At 44.0% G+C, this 24493-nt stretch overlaps 1 protein-coding gene across 1 annotated transcript in view; it reads right to left on the bottom strand.

Moving 5' to 3' along the window:
* LOC137357109 (serine/threonine-protein phosphatase 2A 55 kDa regulatory subunit B alpha isoform) overlaps positions 1-20058 on the bottom strand; it is an 88519-nt gene extending 68461 nt beyond the window's left edge. Inside the window, exons 1-2 of the mRNA XM_068023143.1 lie at positions 19837-20058; positions 19353-19430 (exon numbers count right to left, since the gene is read on the bottom strand). Coding sequence (XP_067879244.1) covers positions 19353-19430; positions 19837-19843 — 85 coding nt within the window. The 5' untranslated portion in view covers positions 19844-20058. The remainder of the gene's footprint in view (positions 1-19352; positions 19431-19836) is intronic.
* Positions 20059-24493: the final 4435 nt, after the last annotated feature.

Below are 24493 nucleotides of genomic sequence, written 5' to 3'. Positions count from 1 at the left end.
GAGGAACAAGAGGATGGCCACAGTGAGGGGAAGGGCCTATCAGGGATAGTGGAGGGAACTTGTGGCTGGAGTCGCAGGAGGTAGGGGAGGTCCTAAATGAATACTTTGCTTCAGTATTCACTAGTGAGAGGGACCTGGTCGTCTGTGAGGACAACGTGAAACAGGCTGATATGCTCGAACAGGTTGATGTTAAGAGGGAGGATGTGCTGGAAATTTTGAATGATATGAGGACAAATAAGTCCCCGGGGCCAGACGGGATATACCCAAGGATATTACGGGAAGCGAGGGAAGAGATTGCCACGCCTTTGGCGATGATCTTTGCATCTTCACTGTCCGCTGGAGTAGTACCAGATGATTGGAGGGTGGCAAATGTTGTTTCCTTGTTCAAGAAAGGGAATAGGGATAACCCTGGGAATTATAGACCAGTCAGTCTTACGTCGGTAGTGGGCAAATTATTGGAGAGGATTCGGAGAGACAGGATTTATGATTATTTGGAAAAGCATGGTTTGATTAGAGACAGTCAGCATGGCTTTGTAAGGGGGTCATGCCTCACAAGCCTTATTGAATTCTTTGAAGATGTGACAAAACACATTGATGAAGGAAGAGCAGTGGATGTGGTGTATATGGATTTTAGCAAGGCGTTTGATAAGGTTCCCCACGGTAGGCTCATTCAGAAAGTAAGGAGGCATGGGATTCAAGGAAAGTTGGCTGTCTGGATACAGAATTGGCTGGCCCATAGAAGTCAGAGGGTGGTAGTAGATGGAAAGTATTCAGCATGGAGCTCGGTGAACAGTGGTGTTCCGCAGGGATCTGTTTGGGACCTTTGCTCTTTGTGATTTTTATAAATGACTTGGATGAGGAAGTGGAAGGCTGGGTTAGTAAGTTTGCTGATGACACAAAGGTTGCTGGAGTTGTGGATAGTGTGGAGGGCTGTTGTAGGTTGCAACGGGACATTGACAGGATGCAGAGCTGGGCTGAGAAGTGGCAGAAGGAGTTCAACCTGGAAAAGTGTGAAGTGATTCATTTTGGAAAGTCGAATTTGAATGCTGAATACAGGCTTAAAGACAGGATTCTTGGTAGTGTGGAGGAACAGAGGGATCTTGGGGTCCATGTCCATAGATCGCTCCAAGTTGCCACCCAAGTTGATAGGGTTGTTAAGAAGGCGTATGGTGTGTTGGCTTTCATTAACGGGGGATTGAGTTTAAGAGCCGCGAGGTTATGCTGCAGCTCTATAAGGCCCTGGTTCAACCACACTTGGAATATTGTGTTCAGTTCTGGTCGCCTCATTACAGGAAGGATGTGGAAGCTTTAGAGAGGGTGCAGAGGAGATTTACCAGGATGCTGCCTGGACTGGAGGGTATGTCTTACGAAGAAAGGTTGAGGGAGCTAAGGCTTTTCTCATTGGAGCGAAGAAGGATGAGAGGTGACTTGATAGGAGGTGTACAAGATGATGAGAGGCATAGATAGAGTGGATAGCCAGAGACTTTTTCCCAGGGTGGAAAGGGCTATCACCAGGGGGCATAATTTTAAGGTGATTGGAGGAAGGTTTCGGTGAATGTCAGAGGTACGTTCTTTACACAGAGAGTGGTGGGTGCGTGGAATGCGCTGCCACCGGTGGTAGTAGAAGCAGATACTTTAGAAACATTTAAGCGACTCTTGGATAGATACATGGATGATAGTAGAATGAAGGGTCGGTAGTTAGTTTGATCTTAGAGTAGGTTAAAGGTTCGGCACAACATCGTGGGCCGAAAGGTCTGTACTGTGCAGTACTGTTCTATGTTCTAAAAACCACTGCATCTCTTTCCACACCTGCTTTGCAAAGACACATTCCAGAAGGTGGTGGGCAACCGTCTCTTCCCCACCACAGCCACCTCGAGGGCATTGTGCGGAGGGGGTGAGACTTTGGGCGTGCAGGAAGGATCTGACGGGGAGGGCTCGTCTCACCACCAGCGAAGCTACATCTTGGTGCTTGTTTGAAAGTTTTGGTGATGAGGCTTTCCGCCAAATGACTTTGGCAGTCTACTCAGGGAACCATCCGACCAGATCCACCAGATCCTTTTCTTGTAAGGCCTTGAGGACATTCCGTACAGACCACTGCCTGATGGATTGGTGGTCAAAGGTGCTTTCCCACAGAAACTTTCCCACGAAGGATAGGTGGTACGGCACAGTCCAGCTGGATGGAGCGTTCCTCAACAATGTGACCAGACCCATCCTTCGTAACACCGGGGACAGATAAAACCTCAGCACTTAGTGACACTTGGTGTTTGCGTACTGGGGCTCTGCGCACAGCTTGATGCGGCCGCACACGAAATTGGTCATCAGGATGAGGGCAATGTTGGGTACATTTTTCCCGCCCTTATCTAGAGGTTTGAACATAGTGGCCCTCCGGACCCAGTCCATTTTAGATCTCCAGATAAAGTGGAAAATGGCTCAGGTGACCGCCACGGCACAGGAGTGGGGTATGGGCCAGACTTGCACCATATACAGCAACAACGTGAGCGCCTCGGACCTGATGACCAGGTTCTTATCCACAATGGAGAGAGATCGCTGCTCCCACATGCTCAGTTTGTGTCCCCTGGCTACTCGCTCCTTCCAGGTTTTGGCACACGCCCCCACCCTTCCGAACCATATCCCCAGCACCTTCAGGTGGTCAGGAAGTTGGAATATGTGGATCTGCCTGCTTGAGGTACTGGATCACAGAATTGACTCAAGGGTTAACTTGATTCTTGAGGTTCCACTGTTACGTTTCATCTTAGCGTCAACACAACCCAAAGAGATTCTGCTTGATCACTGGACATCTGGCAAGCATCAGTGAGAGGCCTTGGCAAATGGACAGCAATTACAAGAAGCTCCTCACAAGCAGCACAAGCTGCCCTGAAGTATGAGAGTACATCTTCACAATTCTGCAAAGCACAATGTGGATGCACATCCAACCCTACTGGATGATGTTTTCACCAGCTGGACCTTCAACAGCTTGCGTCTCCAAAACTCAATCATGGTAAGAACTACCTTCCAACAGCTATCATTCCACAGCTCATTGGCAATACAATAGGTGTTTGCACTTTAAGCATGGTAGAAGTACCCAGACGCAACAGCCCGCTTCATACCAACCATCTTGAAGTCTCAGGTGTATAACTCTCATGTCAAATATCATGGTTACTCACCTCCAGCTATATTGGACTGTAGCCAAGAAGCACTTCAACTTTGAGGCCAACTCCCCTGTCAAACTTCCGTGCAAGCTTGAGCCTTCTATTGCTGCAGCCACTTTCCATGCAGCATGGATCAGCATTTCACCAAAGCCCTTGGAGCTCTGAACCTGAAGGAGAGCAGCCTGGACAGTTCTCGAATTGTATTTTAAATAGTGAGAATTTTGTAACCATGTCAAGTCTCTGCTGGTTTCTCAAGCTAACCAGCCTGCTTACCCCCACCTTGTTTTTTAAACTAATCCCCACTATTAGGCTACTGCTTTTTGTATTCATCATACAAAACCAAAAGTGTCAGACCCTGTCAGAGACATTTTGCAATAGCAGATTCCAGCTGATGTCGTCAGGTGCACGATGTATTGATGAACATTAGATTCAAATGGCATCAATCTATGTGCACCATCATGAAAAAAAACTCGACGTCTGAGAGAATGAAGCGCAGTTTCTTAAACAAATACAAAAAAAGGAAACAGTGAGCTATCCTGAAAGGGATTATATGAGTTAGATGGATTGGAAGGAGACTTGTATGGAGTCAAAACACCAGCATAGACTAGTTGGGCCGAATGGCCTGTTTCTGTGCTGCATAATCCACGTAATTCCTGCTCACTGTAACTCCAAGGTTGAATAACAATTCGCGTCTCAGGGTGATCCTCCCTCCATGCAGCTGTTTTTTCCACTGTTTCACAGTTCAACAAACAAATTCAGCAACTGGAGCATCACGTGAAAGTACCAGCACTCAACATTATGTGACAACGCATGTTGCTCCAACAATGTTGGCCATTCAGTCACCTTACTCAGGAAGGAACATGACACAGCATCACAGAGTAATACAGCACAGAAGGCGACTCTTCAGCCCATCACGCCCATACCAGCACTTTGATATTGGTAGCAAATCAGTCTCACTCTCCTGCTTTCTCCATAGCCCTGGACATTTTCCTGCTGAAAGTTACTGTTGAATCTGTTTCTACCACCCCTTCAGGCAGTGCAGCATTCCACATCTTTACAACTGGATGCATAATTTTCCTCCCCTCAGATTGCCTCAAGTTCTTTTCGTCAATCATCTTAAATTGGTGTCCTCTGGTTAACTGACCCTCCTGTCACTGCTAACAGTTTACCCTTAACGCCTCTCTAAAAAATCCTCATGATTTTGAATTTGATGGCATCACTTTGGAGGTTGCTGGACGACAGCAGGTGGTACGGACACAGCCTTTGGAATCAGTGTCTGCACAACTGCACAGGCCAAACTTCAGTAGAGGTCAATTATTCTTTCAAGTCAGATTTCATTCATCTAACCAAGGTGGTGAATATTAAAGGTCCAACTTCTATTTTGGGAACCAACTTGGAGAGATATTTGCTGAAGGATTTGTGGATTGTATTTTGCCACATGCAGCAGGAAGTTCAACTGGCGAAAACAACTGCCCACTCCACTTTTGCAGTTCCTTGACTGGATCAGCTGATATGTTTAATGCTCAGTATCGACTTCAATTACAAGTGAGATCACTATTCTGTGCTAAACCACCTAACTTCAGCAGGGCAGCAGCAGAAGTGCTACAATTAACATCTGTGCCTGTGCTGCAAGTGGGTAAGGAGATTCCTGTTCCTGATTGATACCTGTAACTACTGCTCCTAATGGTACATGATGGGGCAACAGGTTGGAAGAAGCATCAGGCCCAGCTATATTCCCCTCTGCTCCTGAAACTCTTTGTTTTGTTCTTTCCCTCCCACCCTGTCAACACATACCCACAATGGCTCAGTGCCTAAGTACACTGTGCAGTGTGGCACAATGCCAAGCATACCAGGAAGGTCTCTGGTCTGAGCCAAGTCAGTCAAACTCAGCTACATTGACAGCGTGAACACGATCAACAATACTGTATGAGGGTGGGTGGGTGAAAATGAAACATCAGCCAGGTCAAACACCCATTCTTCACTGCCTCGCCCACCGAGATAGAATAGCAAGCATAAATGCCACATCAGGACAGCAATGAGCTAACTGCTCGTTGAATAGATACCTGATCTGCAGAGGCTCACAAAGAATGGCAACTTGGTATCAGAAGGGCATCAACTTTCAGGACTGGAGGGGAGAAAATTAGAAGAACTTGGTAAGGGAGAATAACAGAATTTTAAGATGCTCTCAATTTACTTTATATCTAGCTCTTAGTCATTTAAATGGCAAAATATTTTGAATACATTGCCCCATCCCATCCAGACCACTAATTTTCTGCTATTCTCAGATAAGAAAATGGGATTTTCCACCCTAAACTCAAAACAGTAAATTCCAAGTTTCCTGGAGTGCTCAGAATGACGTCTATCTGGCAAAAAACGACTTCCAAACCAAATATGTCATTTGCTAAACTTACTAGGAATACACAAGAGTATCATGAAAAGCGAAAGCTTGGTAACTATGGACTAAGTGTAACTCATCTTCAGCATCTACTTCATAACTTATATTACGGTCATCAGCAAAAGAAATGTTAACAGTAGCTTTATATGATTGCACAGATTAAATAGGAATTTCAGGTGGAAATCCCACAGAGCTTTGGATGACAAACTAATTACTGAAGCTCCTCCTGCACAGTTTACAAGTACATCTGTACCCAAACAAGTTATTGCTTTTCAATTCATTGTCAGCTATCTTTAATCCATCATACAGCCACACACCCTTTTCCACTTTCATCCTTTACTGTACACACAGGGGAAACCCAGCAACCAGCACTGAATTTAGTCAAGAGGAACAGCTGTGCACCAAGCTATCCTCGCCAGAAAACAACCTGCATTTATATTGCGGCTTCAAACCACTGCGCTTCACAGGAGCATTGAACCAACAAATTCGACATAACTGAACCACATCAGCAGATACTAGAATACATGACCAAAAGCATACCTTAAGAGATAGATTTTAAGCTAAGTCAGAAAATAGGAGCGGTAGAAAGGGGAAATCCTTTAGGGAGGGAGTTTGAGAAGCTCGGGCTGAGGCAACCAATGGTGGATCTAGGAGAATTGGAGATGTGCAAGAGGCCAGAATTGCAGAAGAGTGTCGTGATCATGGAGGAGGTAAGAGATACAGGGAGGGGCAAGGGCAAGGAGGGATTTGAAATCAAGAATGAGAATTTAAAAAGGTCTTGCCAAACCAGGGGTAAATATAGACAGAAAAAAATCCAGCAACATGAACCATCTTGAACTTGCACTCCTCCTCACACTTCTCGTCAGCTCACAGAGCCAGAGGACATGCAAGCCCTGCAACCATTCTAACCATGTTTATGCCTCACTAGAGAGTGGCTCAATCAATTTTTACAACAAAGCTTCAACAATGGCCCCCTTGAAGCCAATGCTCAACATGGCATTTACAAAATGAATTACAAAAACCTCTGCCTCCATCATGCAATGCTCTTCAATTAATTTGTCTTGCAAGCCAGCAAATTTTAGCAGTACTCTTAATAGTATTGTAACCTCAGTTAAGACTTCTTTTGCTGGTCTCAGCTGCTCTGTCTTGAGGTCATGCATGGGCGGAAGGAACTAAGTGTGAACTGAACGCAGCTAAGGTTGCCTCCTCAATTGCTGTTCAGTGATCCCTGCTGGCAAGTACCAACGTTGAGATTTTGAACGGGGCAACAATTCGTTGGGGCTCTGATGCCCTTTGCAGCCACTGATCGCCAAGACTCTGAATTGAAGAGTGGAAACTTAGAGAATGTAGATAGCTGCCACGACATAATGACATGGAGCATCACATTCCATCCAAGACCGTTGGCAAAAAATATCCACACACAACATCCGGGAACCTCAAGCAACAGGAAAATAATGTTTGCTTTTCCTGTTCTGAATAATTCAGCCTCATTGTTCAAGCAAAGGAAGCGTCTGGAACAATGGCCATTCGCTGACCATTTGACACAATGAATATCAATACAGCTCTCATGTTGTTTGTGGCAAACTCTTGCTTCCTGTCCTAAGTCTCAGAACTAGAAAAAGTCCACCAGAGTGCTCAGAATGCTTTTACAGGGAGCATGGCTCAAGACACTCCTCAAGCACAAGATTTCAAGCCAAACACTTCCCATGGGAAAGAAACCATAAAGGCTGGACACTTTAAAGTCAAATGGATGCAGAGCAAAGTTGGATCTTCTTGTGCTCACTAAACACTAACTGAAGTGTGAATCTTTCAGTTTTCCACGAGTTGGCCTTGTGTCTTGAGCGAGACAGTCAATGTGAATTTGCAGTGCACTGGAAAGCTGACTTGAGTCCCAAGAGTCACTCTGAACTGTATTCAAATGCAGGTTCCACACACAACTGAATAGTCAATAGGGATAAAAACAAGAAATGCTGGAAATACTCAGCAGGTCTGGCAGTATCAGTGGAGAGAGAAGCAGAGTTACCATTTCAGGTCAGTGACCCTTCATCAGAACTGCCAAAGGTTAGAAATGAAATAGGTTTTAAGCAAATAAAGCAGAGGTGGGGTGGGGCAAGAGATAACAAAAGGTAAGGTGTTGATAGGTCAGGGTTAGAGAGACAGGGACTCTGCAACTTGGACTTCTCCATTTGCATTTCAAGCCACATTTTCATTCAGGAGAGAGCGCAAGTGTTGGACCTCCATACCCACTCTCCCTTTCACAGGCGAACTGTCCCAAAGCCACAATTTGCAGGAAGTCTGAGCTGTACTGATCCAGTCGCATTAGCTAATTATATCATTGGGTTAATATCTTGCCACTTTAGATAAATGCCAGCTAATCTTAGCTACAAATGCAAGACCTTCCTCAGTGAATTATTTACTTCAATCTCTGGCCCTTAAAATTGAGGAATTTCTACTTCCAACCAGAAAACCTCAAGTGGCCACACACACGGCCATCATCAATTTTTTAAATATTTATCTATTTCACACCCACTTGATATGCGAAACTTCCAACAAAATTCCTGCCAAGTCTTGACTTGTATAAACTGCGAACTCAAAATTAACCTTTGCACAGGTTCACAACTTGCCAACTTATTTAATCAGTGAGGAGCAAGCATCAGCAGAGTTAATCTGTCCAAAGAGAAAACCCCAGAATACTGTTCGCTGCTCAGACATCAAAGCAAAAACACTCTGGCATCAAAATCTGCGCCAACCATTAGGATAGATCAGCACGCCTGCTACCAGACAACATCCATTGCTGGTGCACTGTGGCTACTTGAAGTCCAATCAACAGGCTGCATTGCAGCAATGCATCAAACTTATTTCAACAGCACTTCGCAGCCCCATGCCCTCTATCAACCAGGAGGGAGAGCAACAAGATCATGCGAACACCATTACCTCCAAGTTACACACACCATCCTCACTTGGACATATACTGCCACTGCTGAGTCAACTATTATGGGAGCAAGGACAGCAGCATTGGAAAGCAGTGTCGCATTACAACTGGAGTTGGGAAATAATCAGGACCATGCCAAAACCAACCACATCCCAAGCTCAAAAAAACTGTCCATTTTATGGATAACTGCAGCAAATTAATACAAACTTTTGCCTAGCCATATTTCGATATATTTCCAGTGCTGTGAACATCTTTCTTCATATGGTATACTCAAGAAAATATGTTCTTAGGTTGCTTGATGCATTTTATGCATAACTTCAAATCACTCTCATCACCAGCTGCAGACCAGTACTTCACTAACACACAGCAGGTTTGGTCGAATAAAATGTGTATTGACCCTGCTGATTTGATTTCACAGTTCTAGTGGACGTTCGAGAGGATTCTTCATGCCCACTACTGTACTTCACTGAAATTCTAATGACAATACTGGAAAAGCTAACAGTGGGTAGCAACTGAACAAAGGGCGTCATAGATGGTAGTAAACCAGCACCTCAACTGCTGTCCACAATCAGCTAACAATCTGCTGATGAACAGTGGGCTCTGTGGCCTCATCCAACAACCAAATGAAGCCTTGTTGGGGAGCACATCATAAGTTTTTTCATGGACATTAAAATGCCAAATAATGATATGCAACTTCTCAAACTGAAACTATACTCACTGTCACGCAGGCCCCACCTGACAAGAAGGAGGCATACTAATCTAGTCTTATGAACACTGATTTTAAACTTGCTGGGAAGAGGAGAAGGCCTGTTACAAGGGCTGCCAGACACTGAGCTGAAAAACATTTGCACACTAACAGACAGTGCTTGGAGACAAAAGGACCATTCCCTGACACATTCAACCCACAATGGATTTTGACTAGACACTGAAAGTGCAAAGAAGAGCATTCCAGAGACTGCTGAGGTGATACAATCCACGAAAGCCAGGACTGGTTAAACCAGCTGGTCACATGACTAACTGGCTGGTCCAGGTGTTTTTTTGAACTGGCCACAGAGTTTTTGAACTCAGAAAGACTGCTTGCTCCTGCAGTGAGAAGACCTCTCCTGTCTGCTCCCATCTTTCTCACAAGCCTCTGGACCTACTGAGAACACATGACTTCAAGAGAGAAAAGTCTCCTGCATCCAAAAAGGTTCAAGAAGAATACTGGGCCCCAACGAAAAGCAAGATCTACCTACAATCATGGACTTTACAGTGAGCTCGAAGAACAGTAACCAAAACCCTCTTCAGATGTAGCCTCAAACTTTACCACTTTATTTTTCTTCTCTTTTCTGTCTCTATTGCATGCGTCTATCACGTATGCATGCTAGCGTGGGCGCGTCACGCATAAAATGGCGAACAGAAAAATAGTATGTCTACTGGTTTGTGTTTCAGTAACAAGGTGGTGTTAATTTAAGATTCCATTTTTTGATGCTTCTAATAGTAATTATAATTTAACCCCACAGCAAAAGGGTCTCAGAATATGGAATGTGTCACCACTAATGGCCAATGAAGTTCAAGCATTCACATTATTTAAGAGGGGCGAGGAAAACACAAAAATTAGGCATTAACTGAATTAGGGTTTAGGTTTAATAAAGTTCAATCTGACTAGTTTCTTTGCCTTACAACTGGAAAGCGGTGAATAAAGATTCATCAAGGGGGAGTTCAAAACAGTGTGTTTAAAATTAAACCCTGTTACGCTAAGACCAGATGAAGGCAGAGGGAAGCAGAGACCCTTTTCTCACCTGGTCGTAACACTCACATTTCTGCATCAATGCTACTTACACTTCAATCAACCCTCTGTAACATTGGAGTCAAAAAAGATCATTTCAAATGAGTGCAATCCGAAAACATGTACCAATGCAGCAGAATGTCAGTCTATATTCTCACGTCCTCACAGCATGAAATTTGGTCAATGCTACTTCAGCAAGCAGCTGATAATGTAATAGTGGGGAGAGAAATGTGCATTTCAAGTCATTCCATCTGGCTCATAAAATTCAGTGTCACTCCCTATTTTGCCAATAACCAAATTAAACCAATTTTACACTTTTACAATTAACATGATCCCTGCAGCTTATTTTGTTCTTCCCCGTTTCTCTCTTTGCTGAAAGCATAGATAACTGATGAGAAAATTATGGTTGGATTGGGCAGAGTTGACATGGATTTATGAAAAGGAAGTCATGTTAGACAAACCTGTTGGGAGTTTTTTCAGGTTGTAAATAGCAGAATAAATCAGGGTGAACAAGCGGATGTGGTCCATTTGGATTTTCAGAAGGCTTTTGATAAGGTCCCACGCGACAGATCATCAAGCAAAATTAGAGCACATGGATTCAGAACTGGTTAACAGACAAAAAACAGAGAGTAAGAATAAACGGGTCATTCTCAGATTGGCAGGTTGTTACTAGTCGGGTACCGCAAGGATCAGTGCTTAGGCCCAGATAATCTACATCAATGATTTGGCTTTGGGGACCAAATGTAATATTTCCAAGTTTGCTGATGACCCAAAACTCAGTGGGAATGAGAGTTGTGAGGAGGATGCAAAGAGGCGTCAAGGGGATTTGGACAGGCTAAGTGAATGGACAAGAACAAGGCGGATGGAATACAATGTGGAAAAATGAGAGGTTACCCACTTTGGGAGGAAAAACAGAAATGCAGAGTATTTCGTAAATGGAGAGAGGTTGGGAAGTGTTGACGTCCAAAGGACCTGAGTGTCCTTGTTCTTGAGTCCCGGAAAGCTAACATTCAGGTGCAGCAAGCAATTAGGAAGGCAAATTGTATGTTGGCCTTCATCGCAAAGGGATTGGAGTTCAGGAAAGAAGTCTTGTTGCAACTGTATGGAATCTTGGTGGGACCACACCTCGAGTGTTGTGTACAGTTTTAGTCTCCTTATCCAAGGAAGGATATACTTGCGATAGCGGGAGTGCAATGAAGGTTCACCAGCCTGGGATGGCGAGATTATCCAAGGAGGAGAGATTGACGAGATGGGGCTGCGTTCTCTAGCATTTAGAAGAATGAGGGGTGATCTCATTGAAGCATCCAGAATTGTTAAAGGGCTTGACAGGGAAGATACAGAAAGGATGTTTCCCCTGACTGGGGGGACAGAAGAGTCTTAGAATAAGCGATAGGACATTTAGGACTGACAAGAGGAATTTCTTCACTCAGAAGGTGGTGCATCTTTGGAATTCTCTACCCCAAAGGGCTGTGAAGGTTCAGTCATTGAGTAGGTTAAAGACAGAAAGCGATAGATTTCTCGATATGCAAAATATCACGGGATATGGGGACAGTGCGGGAAAACGGCACAGAGGCAGAAGATCAGCCATGATCTGGGTGAATGGCGGAGTAGGCTCGAGGCGGCAAAAGGCCGACTCCTGCTCCAATTTCCAATGTCACACAGGATCATTCCATGGCACCAGCAGCCATCTGATACTTAGCCGCAAAAACTTGCATCGGCAGAGTGCCTTTGATGTAGTAAAACGCCCCCAAGGCATCGCAAGACTAAGTAACAGCAGGTTATTTAAGATCGGAAGACACCACAGCTGAATCTGACCCTATTCTCACCTGACATCCTTATCCTTATCATTCGGCAGTTATCAGCAGCAACAAGTTTTCCCAATTTCCTCCCTTCCAAACCCAAAAACATGAACAAATGGCACATTCCCAATAGCCACCTGAGATCAGGAATTGAACCTTCGACTTTACTGCTCTGCATGGTTCAACACAACACCACAGTTAACTTATGAGCCATCAGGGAAGCTTGTCATCGCATGCATTTGGACTCCACCTGAAATGATTTTAAAAAGAAGATTTTACTCACAGGTATGTGCGTTTTCTGTCGTCCTATTCTACAGCCCAATTGTTATCTTCTGTATGAAATAGAGGTGCCTTCACTCGACTCCAATTCTGTGATGTCCTCAAGCACAGGACGTTGTCCACCAATATCACTCACAAACATAAGCACACTGACTTTCCCACAGCCAAAGAGAGTGGCAGAGCGACTTTTTCACAATTCTTCTCCCAATCCCATGCCAGCACTGGCTCAATACATTTCACTGGCTAATGCGTTTGCAACAGAAAATAGGATATTACTGAGGGGCAAGCCTGCTGACACACAGCATCAAACAGCCAAGCAGGTTTGCTCCTGCATGCATGTGTATGGCTAATTTCACAGACAGACAAGAACAAATGTCAGCAACATGCACCCATTTTCACACACTCTCACCCAATGTCTGGCAATACAAATCAGGAATACGATAAGTTGCCATGTGCAAACATGTGACCCAGTGCTCAGCAGCAATGACTGACCCTTCCAAATGAGCTTTTATATACTGTCTTGAAAATTCCACTTTTCAGCATATACCCTGATGAATGAATCACAGGAGATTCTGCAAAATTTGTCCTCTTGTGAACAAGTTAAAAACTGTTAACATTTCCCAAGCAGAGACAGCCTCCACCATGAAAGGCCTCACCTCTAACTTTCTGACTTACACTGAAATTGTCTGCAACACCAGCAAAAACCACAACTGAGAAAACCATCCGTTCTTGTGACCAGACAGCATGTCCAGAGGCATCTCTGTCTACATTGCATTACCTGAACTGGTCTATTCTCGGATGAGGTGGGCTTTTTTCATTAAGATTCAACATTTGGTCGCTCGAGTCAACAGGTTTAGCACAAATCCAAGCTTCAGGTCTGCTTGGCCAACAAGCACTGCAAATAATGTCACGTGTAGTAAAAAAAACAGGTCAGTTTTGGGAGGGGGCTGAGAGTTTTGCCCTTATCCAACCCAGGTTTGCTCAAGTCAATAGTACCACCTGAAAAGTCAACAGGTACAATAACTTAATGTAACTCAATGGTCATGAGTTGAAATCCACTCATGGCAAATGGTGATGCCCAGTTCAATAAATCTGCTCAACTGTGGACTTGCACCACAAACAAAATAACTATAAAAGCTGCTGGATTGTTTAGCAAACCTGGCTAGTTCACTCATGTACTTTTGCGAAAGGGACATACCACTCCGACGTCATCTGACTTACAGGTGGCTCGAGTCACACATCATGCTTGGCCAAGCTCTAAACGGCATGGTGCCTCAACCCCTTTGGCCATCAGAATTGACTCTGCTGTCTGTTTATGAAAAGAAGGGTAGTCTGCAATTTTACTGTCAAGAGTTAAATTTAGTCCTTTCCAGCTGTGCTTTCTGGGCGCATACTTCAGCTGGGAGGAGGGGGAGCCAGGTGGTTCATGTGCCTTGAGGTCCCTCTCCTCTTCATAATGCATTGACCCCTTGTTGGACCTCAGATGAAGAAAGGGCAAGGCTAAGTATGATGTCGCCCTACTCCTTTCAAGGTTGACGAGACTGCCGACAATTGCTGAGAATTATCACTCAGAAAAACATTTTCACCTGTGAAACGCACCCAAGGGAGGAATAAGCATTTTAAAAGGGAAGGGAGGAAAGGAGAGAGAGAGAGAGAAAAATCCTTGCACATGGACAAGATCTTCATTTGCCTGCTAGAGACACAGCAGCATGGGTTTGGACATTTTCCCCCCACCCCGGCTTAGTGTTAATATTTTGCAAATGAACTGATCAAGAACAGACGCTTTTTTATTACTGGAACACCACGTAGAAGCAGCTGTGGGCCCTGACCTGCTTCCATCCCTTTGTATCGCACACAACAATTTTAAGTAGAGGTGTTTTTATTTTCCTTGGCTCCCAGTACAATGGAGCCTGCAAGTTTACATCATGGGGTGGATTTCAGAGTACGCATTGTTTTTCAAACTCACAGAAGTGGAGGAACCCCCACCGACCTCCTTCCTCCCGGTATATATTGATAGATTCCCCCACTTACTCAACTGGAAACATGATTTCTGTGCTCCCTCAAATGCTTATTGACTGATGGTGACCAAGTCCATGGTGACACTGAGCCATACAGACTAGAAGGTCCCAGATTCTAAATCCAGTCGACTCCGAGTTAGCACAACTCAAACAAGTGAATACCAGAATTAATCTCAGCGTCAGGGTGATGAGCATCACAAGTTACTGCAACCAAAATCACGCACGTGCAGAAACGTGTCAGCAACCAAGAGCATGAACACCAAGAGATTTTATGCCTCCCTAGCCCAGGGGAGTTGAGGCCAATTGTTGCCCTGGCTCAGAACACTAAACTCAGCACAGACTAAATCTGGGACATTTCTGGTCTGTGTGGCATTACCTGGTCATCCAGGGAGCGCGGATCATCTTCTTTCAAGTATTACTGATGCACACAGGAGAAGCGTTACTGTTAAATCTGCGCTCAGCAGGTGAGCTAGACAGGTACCAGACTGCTCTCCTTGAACAATCACACTCAACAATATCTTTATCAGATGCCGTTGATTCAGAACGCAGCAAAATATTCCTGAGCAGCTCAAGAGTAAATAGTTGTGCAGAACATCTTGGGTACACAAAAATGGAAGCGGAGACACTTGTCTCACCCTGTCTGCAAACAGGGACTTCCAAAGCAACGTTGTCATTGGGTTTATTTTGGATACACTCTTCAGTCAACATGACTGAATGTGGTGCAGTACATTTCTCTAAACTCATCCTCTCAAACTGCTATCACCACCAGTGACTGACCAGCACTTCTGTGTTCCACAGCTCAAAATGCTGTCTGCACACTCAACCCAAGTTTGGAAGAATGTGTACAAAGATTACCCACAATGTGCTTTACTGCAATCCTAATAATAGATGCTTCAGTAAGGCCAAACCTATCTTTACAAGTCTCAATTTCAAGACTTTCCATTAATCCAGATCTCCTTCACTTAATACAGTCCCAGAAACCCAGTCACAAAAATTCTTTCCAAAAAATCTCAGAGTGGTTTCAAAGAACTGCTTGCTCAATTCCCGGAAGGCGCTGTGGGGATGTACTTCAGTTTAGGACCTCAACTTGATGCATTAAGACAACATGCCCCTAACTTGATTCGGACAGTCGCAATCCAGAGAAACTTCCTCAAATGGAATAACAACAGGATCTTTATTTTCACTGCAGTCACCCTGGTTAAGTTCTCAACAATCCAGTACATCAAGTAATTGTCACAAGCCTCTGTGCCAGAAGACTTTGCATGCAACAAACTTAAATAGCATATTGTTAAGAGGAGGGAAGAACCAAGTGGGTAAATAATTCCTTTGATAGCCAGCACATGACAAACACCATCACAAGGAAGCAGGTAACAATCCACCAGTAATGAAATGCGATAATGGGACAACTATATTGTACTAAACAGCACACAACCAGGTATCCCTTTAACAGCAGCACAAGCAGCTTTTCCTTTCTCATTCGGTATGTATACGCTTAAATGCAAGCACGGTGCGTGACCTGACCAACCTTGAGTCATCAGTGACACTCCTTACATTAGCAGGATCAGACAGAGAAGTCATCAGAAAGTGAAAGGCGGTACAGCAGGCAGTCTGAATAGTTTCAAAGTCAAGTCAATGTGTAATTTTTGAAACTAAAACAAACCTTCCTCTCCAAAGGTCTCCCATTCTGAAAGACCTGACTTCTGCTAGGGTCCAGTTCCACAGGTCCTGCATCTGCACCATTCCTCTCACACAGGCCCAAACAGCAATTTTGGCATGACACCAGTGCAGGAGCTATCACAGCCGAGCTCATTCTGGTCCTCATTCAGAACAAAAGAAAACTCTCTGCAATAGAAGCCACTTAAAAGTGATCAGGAACTGGAACCCTGACCGAGTTTGCCTTGATCAATCCAGGGCCACTGGCAATTTTTATCACCTCAGTCATGTTACCTAATAAGCACAAGACAAGGACTGAAAGTGGAAACTACTTGATCTGAATGTTTAGCATCATGCCAAGTAGTGTATTTTCCAAGGATATCATCACTAAGATCTTGATGTTGTAAAAACTCAGGTTCAAACTGTTGTCATGGTTACAGCTAAACTTTTCAGGGGCTCTCATTGCCAATAACGAACTGTGAATTTCTTTACAAGGGTGCAGGTAACTGCAGTTTGGGTTTCAGCCAGATGCATGCAATGCACTCTGCCTAGCTCCCTTGAAACTGAGAGACCAGTCTTTCCCTGGTAGAGGACAGTACACTGTCTGAGTACACTCCAAGAGTTACACACTCCAAGACCTGGCAGGTCCCGAGTCCTTAGTAAATTAGACCTGTCAGTGCTGGATTTTCTTTGCGTGTGGTGTCAAACTGAAGTGGTATGAGACTATCACCTTCAGGGAATTTAATCCATAGTCAGGTTAGGCCCTCCATTTAGAGCTACACATCAGATCAGAATTGATGCAAAACCATCATCGCTCAGACTCAGAGTGGCAGCGTTGGTAATGATTAGGTCGCATCAGTACAGAACACTCTGCAATGCTGTGAGAACGTGCAGCATAACTCAAGCACCAATATTTCAGCACAATCCTGTTAGCAGATAGGGAACCACCCCATAAATGATACCATGCAATCACATATGGACATTGTTGTAATGGAACAATCTTACATGATACCTGAAGGAGATAAACACAACCAGTAATGCTGATCATTTTTCCATCCTTGCACTGGGACAGTTAATCTAATCTCTTCAACATCATTTACTTTGCAGATCAGAGCACAGCGTCTGGAAAGGCAAGCCAAGGGTACTCCCTCCAACTGCATGTTTCGGACACTGTATATTGCCACTAAGCTTTCAGTGAAGTCTCACATTAGTGGGCGAAATCTTTGTACTTGGACTTAACTGAACTGCCCATCACTATATTCCCCTTTTCTACAAAGTTGAAGCGAGTCTGGAAACCATCTCAAACTACATAATGCGAGCAGAGTGGTGGTAGGTGTGAGTGCTTGTTACTACTAACGGGAGAAGCTTGAAGAAATTATTTAAACTATAACCCAACCTTAAGAGGCACTGGTTTCAGTAGGTCTGTTTCCTCCTATAGTTCAATAGTGCACACAGCCTCTCATTGCTGTCCAAAAAAGATGCTTCTTTAAAGCAGATAATCAACAGTTAAACATGTTGAGAGAAAGAATGATTGCAGCCAAAACAATGATCTATTTAAGAAACAGCAGGATACTGCAATGTCCAGGTGATAAGGTTGGTATCCTGGAAGGAAAACATGAAATGGACCAAATTTATCTGAATAGGATTATAACACGCTGGTGTACCAGCACTGGATGGCACACATCAATAAATGCAAAATAACAGCTGTAGTCTAACGAGTAAGACTTTGAAATCAGAAGCAAATACACAGTACTTCTCTCATCTTAACTACATCATTTGGCTTAGTCAGTCGCACTCCTACCCCTGGGTTGTGCTCCACCAGAGGACATAAGCATGCATTGCAAACTGACACGGGCACACAACTGAGTGAGGGCGACATCATCACAAGTTCCACAGTGCAGGAGATCATAAACCAAAGGAGATGTTGAAGATCACACCGCACTGTTCACCTCCAAACATCCGGCCCACAGTACCCAGCTGAGATACCCCTCTCAACCAACATTGATGCCCAGTCTTAACTTTAGCCATCACTTCACTTCAACAACAAACACCAAAGGCCAACAATCAGAGCTGTATATTTGCACAGGATATGGAATCTGAAGTCAGGAGGCCTTGCCAAATCCATTCATGGATTTACTTGTGATTTACACTCATTTTAAGAGGGCAATCATCAATTTTACAGGAGTCTCTCATTTCAAGGAACTTCACATCCTCCAGGCAGCACAGAAAACCCTATTTACAAATTGAAGCAGTGTGATCATTAACCTTATTTCTCATACACACACGCCTGCGTGTTGTGTAATACACTTGATCCATTTCAAATTACTCCCAGCCTATGAAGAGATGTGCAATCACCAGGATTTCACCCTGGTGTCACATAAAATGCTCTCTGACACAGCCCAAGTTTGGAAGCCAACAATCCTGAATTGTAATGTGCGTTTTAAGATTCAAAGAGATATAGTACTAACATTTCACATCACACCACTGCGATATATTGAAACCAGAACGAGACTGCCTGGTGTATACAGAAACCTAATGCTCTCTGTACAGTACAGTAATTACTGCTAATACGCAATGCCGACACGTACCACGTCGTCATCCATTAAATCAGCTAGGAAATTCATTTGAAACCTTTCAACAGTCCACAAGTCCAGGATCTCCAGATACACTTGACTTATTTTTTGATGTCTACTCTGCCAGACAGAAAGTCCACGGGACAGTGATAAACAAAAAAAAAAATCATGCCACTTTTCACTGATCAGAACTGCACTGCTTCAGTTAACTCAACCGATGCACAACAGAAACGCGAGGACGAGAATGTGTTTGGACAAGAATGCCTGGGCCCCCACAGGAAGTATTTTAGTCAAGAATTGCTTCACTTTAGTTCAACTTGATCAGCTGAAAGCTTACTGTATTTCAGATCTCTCAACTATTAAGCACAAATCACAAACCATTAGAGGATGGACACATTTTATGATGAATTGATATCCCTCAGCCACACAACGTGAATATCAACCCCATTCATATCCACTGCTAAATCCTGCACTTCTTTCAGCCATCAATGAACACATTCAGCCTTCCCCGTGCATTTAAAAGACATGTAGAAGTAGGCATTTTACAATTAAATTATTTTTCAAGTAATTCATACAATGCATCCATTGAACCTCCCAGAGTATTTGCCATCTTCAGAAAATGGGAATTGCAGACAGAAAGATTCAGCAGGAAAACTGCAACACATACTTTAATCTTCTAACAAAACCAAACCAAACCTTCAAAGACCAGTGCAGTGAGCAATGAAAGACAGGGACTGAGGGCAGCAGGAAAGAGAGAAAATCGAGAAAAATGTTTTTTTTTTGTACCTTCTGCAACATCATCGTCTATAGCCCCTTTCACCTGAGAGAAACACCACTGAATGTCATTGCCACCACTTCCAACTCCTGAATGGAGAGAAGAAAAAAAATAAAATATGCATTGATTTTTTGAAATAAAATTAAACATACATTAGATGGTGTAGGGAGCTGGACAGACACTCAGATCTTTCCAGCCTCAGACTGGGCTGCTTCTACAATAAATTCAAAATCAGTCGACTAAACTCCAGGAATGAGAAATTATTATTGATATTGTTCAAGGCTTTGGTCCTACCCAGGCTGCTTCCCTGCCCTTTTCCTCCACTCTGTGGAGGAATGACTTTAGCACTCAGGTCCCCAGGCCTTGAAAGGAGGGAGGTGGGGCGGGGGCAGGGGGGGTGGGGGGGAATGGGCTTCAGATTTAAAAACAAATCCAGAACCAAAGGACTGGTGGAGAGCGTTCACTCCCTTTCGTTTTTTCTGCTTCAATTCTCACCTGCCATGGCGGAATCGGCTGGAAATGGAGGTAGCCGGTGTTCGCGCGGTGCCCGAGGATGTGGCCGAAGCTACAGGCGGACAAGCCGGGCTGCACTGGGCTGAGGATGGCGGCGGATTGGCTTCGGATGGCGCTGCTGTGCCCTCCCCCGCTCTCCGAGCCCTTCAAAATGGCGGCGCGCCCGCCTCGGCCATCTTCCAATGACGTCACCGCCCCGGGAAGGGAGGGAGCAGAGCAGGAGCAAAGGAGGCGGAGCCAGAGCTCGCAGCAAACAATTTCCATACCATTGCAACACAGCCACTATGTCCATAAGATAGATCATTTTCACATTGGCAGCAATCAGTTTTTTTTCTGCTTCATAATAGCTTTGCTTCTGCAAATTTACTGAAAGGTTATACGAACTGGCACCCTCTTGCTCGCTGACCTACATTGTCTGGCAACTCCTCAATTTGAAAAATTCTCATCCTGATTTTCAAATTCCTCCCCTCACCCCCTCCAAATCTCTGTCGTCTCCTCCAGACTGACAACATTCTGCAATCTCTGCACTCGTCGCATTCTGGTCTCTTGCAATTCCCCAATTTTAATTGCTCCAACACTGGCGGTTGTGGCTTCAGCTCCCTGTGCCCTGAGCTCTGCCTCCCGAACACACTCTCCCCTTGAAGACCCTCCTGACATCCTACCTCTTTAACCAAGCTTTGGTCATCGGTCCAAATAACCTCCTTCTGTGGCTTCGTGTCAATTTTTTTTATTCTTTCACAGGATGTGGGCATCACTGGCAAGGCCAGCATTTGTTGCCCATCCCTGATTACTCTTAACAACTGAGTGGCTTGCTCAGGCATCTCAGAGGGCAGCTCAGAGTCAACCACATTGCTGTGGGTCTGGAATCACGTGCATACAACACACAGTAAGGACTGCAGATTTCCTTCCATAAAAGTGAACCAAAGGGGTTTCGACAACAATCAGTGATACATTTTATGGTAGCATTACTGAGTCCAGCTTTCAATTGCAGATTTTAGTTTTGTTCATTAAATTTAAATTCCACCAACTACCATGGTCAGATCTGAGCTCAAGTCCCCAGGATATAAAGCTGGATCCTAGTCCAGTGACATTAACACTATGGCAAAGCCTCCTGTGGAGCATTCATTACATTTTACTGCCTGAAACGTGCAGTAGAAATGCAAGTTGTTGTCACCAACCATTCACAACTCACTAACTGTACAGAAGAAAGACTTGCATTTGTGTAGCACTTTTCACAACACCCAAAGGGCTTTACAGCCAATGAAGTACTTTCAAGTGTAAAAACAAGAAATGCTGGAAATACTCAGCAGGTCTGGCAGCATCTGTGGAGAGAGAGAAGCAAAGTTAATGTTTCAGTTAAGTGACCCTTCATCAGAACTGCTGATCTGATCTGCCTTTCTGATGCAAGGTCACTGACCTGAAACGTTAACTTTGCTTCTCTCTCTCCACAGATGCTGCCAGACCTGCTGAGTATTTCCAGCATTTCTTGTTTTTATTTCAGATTTCCAGCATCTGCAGTATTTTGCTTTTCCTTTTAAAGTGTAGTCACTGTTGGTAATGTTTCCATTTCTGGACAGCAAGCTCCCACAACAGCAATGTGAAAATAAAATCAAAATACTGCAGATGTTGGAAATCTGAAATAAAAGTAGAAGTTGCTGGAAATACTCAGCAGGTCTGGCAGCATCTTTGCAGAGAGAAGCAAAGTTAACGTTTCAGGTCAGTGACCTTTCATCAGAACTCCAGCAATGTGATAATGACCAGATAATCTGTTTCAGTGATGCTGGCCAGGATACTGTGGAGAACTCTCGTGCTTTTTTTCAAATAGTGTTATCGTGTCTTTTATGTCGACCCGAGGAAGCAAACAGAGCCTCAATTTATCCTCTCATCCAAAAGGCAGTGCTCCCTCAGTACCACACCAGAGAGTCAAGTGAGATTTTTTAAGCATCAAGTCTTAAAGAGAACTTGAACCCACAATCTTCTGATTCAGAAGTGAGAATGCTACCTACTGAACCATAACTGACACTACATTATGTTGGGCTCTCTTCGGAGTAGTCAGTGTATGCTATACTGGTTGTACCTCCCCGCAACACTGCACCACTTCAGATTGTTGTAAATGGGAGGGATGGGTGTGAAACAAATTTGAAGTGCACAAGTGGCTATTCTTCAAGCGTTGAGCCTCGATGGTGTAGCAGGAGGCTATTCGACTTCGCTGCCATTTGTAGATGTCAGCCCAACCTCGGTGGCAAGACTCACACCTCTAAAGATTGTTTCAGCCCACTCCAGAGACCTGAACACATCATCTCGCCTGGCATTTGAGTGCAGTATTGAGGGAGTGCTGCACTGTCGGAGGTGCCATCTTTTGGATGAGATGTTAAGCCGAGATCCCAACTGCCCTCTCAGCTGGACATAAAAGATCCCGTGGCATGATTTGAAGAGCAGAGGATTTCTTCTGCTTTCCTGGCCAATATTGATCCCTCAATCAACAACTTAAACAGATAATCTGGTCATTTACTTCATTGCTGTTTGTGGGAGCTTGCTGTGCATAAATTGTCACGTATCCTACATTATATCACAGATTACATTACAATTGCTTGCAAAGCATTTTGGGATCTCTTCCAGTCAGGAAAAGTGAGTGTTCGTTCTTTCTTTTAGCCATTGTCCATGTTTTAAAATCAGTAGTATCTGCTCATGTACCATCAATAACAGCATGGTCTGTGACACCAGCTTTCACTGCTTTCCCTGCAGCTAAGGAACCACTACCTTTAAAGAGTACCAAAGATACAGGAACACTGTTGCGAGCAATGAAAAGTTAAATATTAGAAATATCCAGGTCAGTCAACCTCTCAAACGGAAAAGGCAAGTTCAGACTTCAGGTAGATCCTTCGCCCAAGCTTCTCTTATCGACAGATATGCTACATATTTCTCTTTTTCTTTCAGGTTTCCAAAATTGAGAGTTTTCCTCTTTTTCCCTTGTTACAAATGAAGTTGTTCTGTTCCACTGTTGCAGTTGGTAGACTTGTCAGAAATTTCGGCTTTGTGGCAATTGGCGGGGTCAGTGGCCAAATATTTCAGCATTTCTTCTGTCCCTTTCCTTCTGAAGTTGAAATTCAGGTTTTCAGAAATGCATACAGCGTGCATATGGGGGTAAACCATCTGAGCTACATCAATTCTTGAAGCCATGGAAATAATTTATTATCTGGACCAAGGCTGCATGTTGCAGAATGCTCCAAAGTACGTTTGTTCTTAAAATTTTAATGCTGTGCTCAAGCTGAGGGAGGTGAGTGCTGAGGGATGCAACACATTATATCTCAAGCTCAGCAGAGAGCTCCCCAGATCAGGTACAGAAGGTTAGATGTGGAATGGAGCTCCCTCAATTCTGCTGCAGCAATGCAACTCTCAGTCTGAAACTTAGAAGAGTTCCCCCCGAATATAACATCTTTCAGATGAGATGTTAAACCAAGGCTCCGTCTGCCCTCTCAGGTAGGTGTAAAAGATCCCATGGCACTATTTTGAAGAAGAGCAGGGGAATTAGTCCAGTGTCCTGGCCAATATTTATCCATCAATCAACATGAAAAAAATGATCTGGTCATTTGCGCATCGCTGATTGTAGGAACGAGCCGTGTGTAAATTGGCTGCCGTGTTTCCGACATCACAACAGTGATCATAGCCAATGAAGTACTTTTGAAGTGTAAAGTTCTTTGAGACATTTGGTGCGCATGAAAGGCGCTATATAAATGCAAGCTTTTTTTAATCTTACATTTTTCAATTTCCCACAGTCGCTACGCTACAGTCCATGGAGTTGTTACACATCAACCATGATCACATTGAGTGGTGGAACAAGCTCCCGGGGTTAAAGGGCCTTCTCCTGTTCCTATGTTTGGAAAACATGAAGGAGGACTTGAAAAGATTTCAGTGCGGTGCATAGACAGGTTAGCAGATCAAGCAGATGGGCAGCAGCTGCAAGTTAATGCAGAGAACTGCAAGGTAAAGCATTTGGGAGGAAAACATGGAATAGAAAAATATATTCAATGGAAAGATAATGAGAATCATGGAGGAACAGATCGACCTAAGCTTCAAATGCACATGCAAGTGGATGAAGTCACATAAAAAAGCCAAGAGTGGAAGATATATATATATATATATATATATATATATAATCAAAAAAAAATTATACACACACACTTTGGGCATGAAGCACAAGAGAATGATAGATCTGTATTGGGCTTAGACACCAGTTAGAGTTACTATGTACATTTTCAGCTCTACGATAGAAAGAACAGCAGAGCAGGAGAAGTTGTACAGCATAATTCCACCAGGATACCTGGGATAAGAAACCATAATTATGAGGAGAGACTTGTTTCCCCACTGGAGCAGAGAAAACCATAAGGAGATTTAATCGGCTTTTAAAATGTCGTGAGTCAGGAAAGTCTGTTTGCTCTCATTGGAGCTGGTAATGAGCGGGTCATCAATTTAAAACTGGTATTGAGTGAGAAGAAGGATTAGGAGAAACACAGTGAATTGTTAGATCATGAACAATTTGTCACAGGGAACAGTACAAGCTTATGGAAAGAGGGCAGATTAGTTTTGAATTGCTGTCGCAAAGAGCTGGCACAGGCACAATGGGCCAAATGGTCTCCTC

This window comes from Heterodontus francisci, chromosome 47 (genome assembly GCF_036365525.1).
Source record: "Heterodontus francisci isolate sHetFra1 chromosome 47, sHetFra1.hap1, whole genome shotgun sequence".
Lineage (NCBI taxonomy): Eukaryota > Metazoa > Chordata > Chondrichthyes > Heterodontiformes > Heterodontidae > Heterodontus > Heterodontus francisci.
The sequence above is the reverse complement of the archived record's forward strand: the minus strand, read 5'-3'. Positions and strand labels throughout refer to the sequence as shown.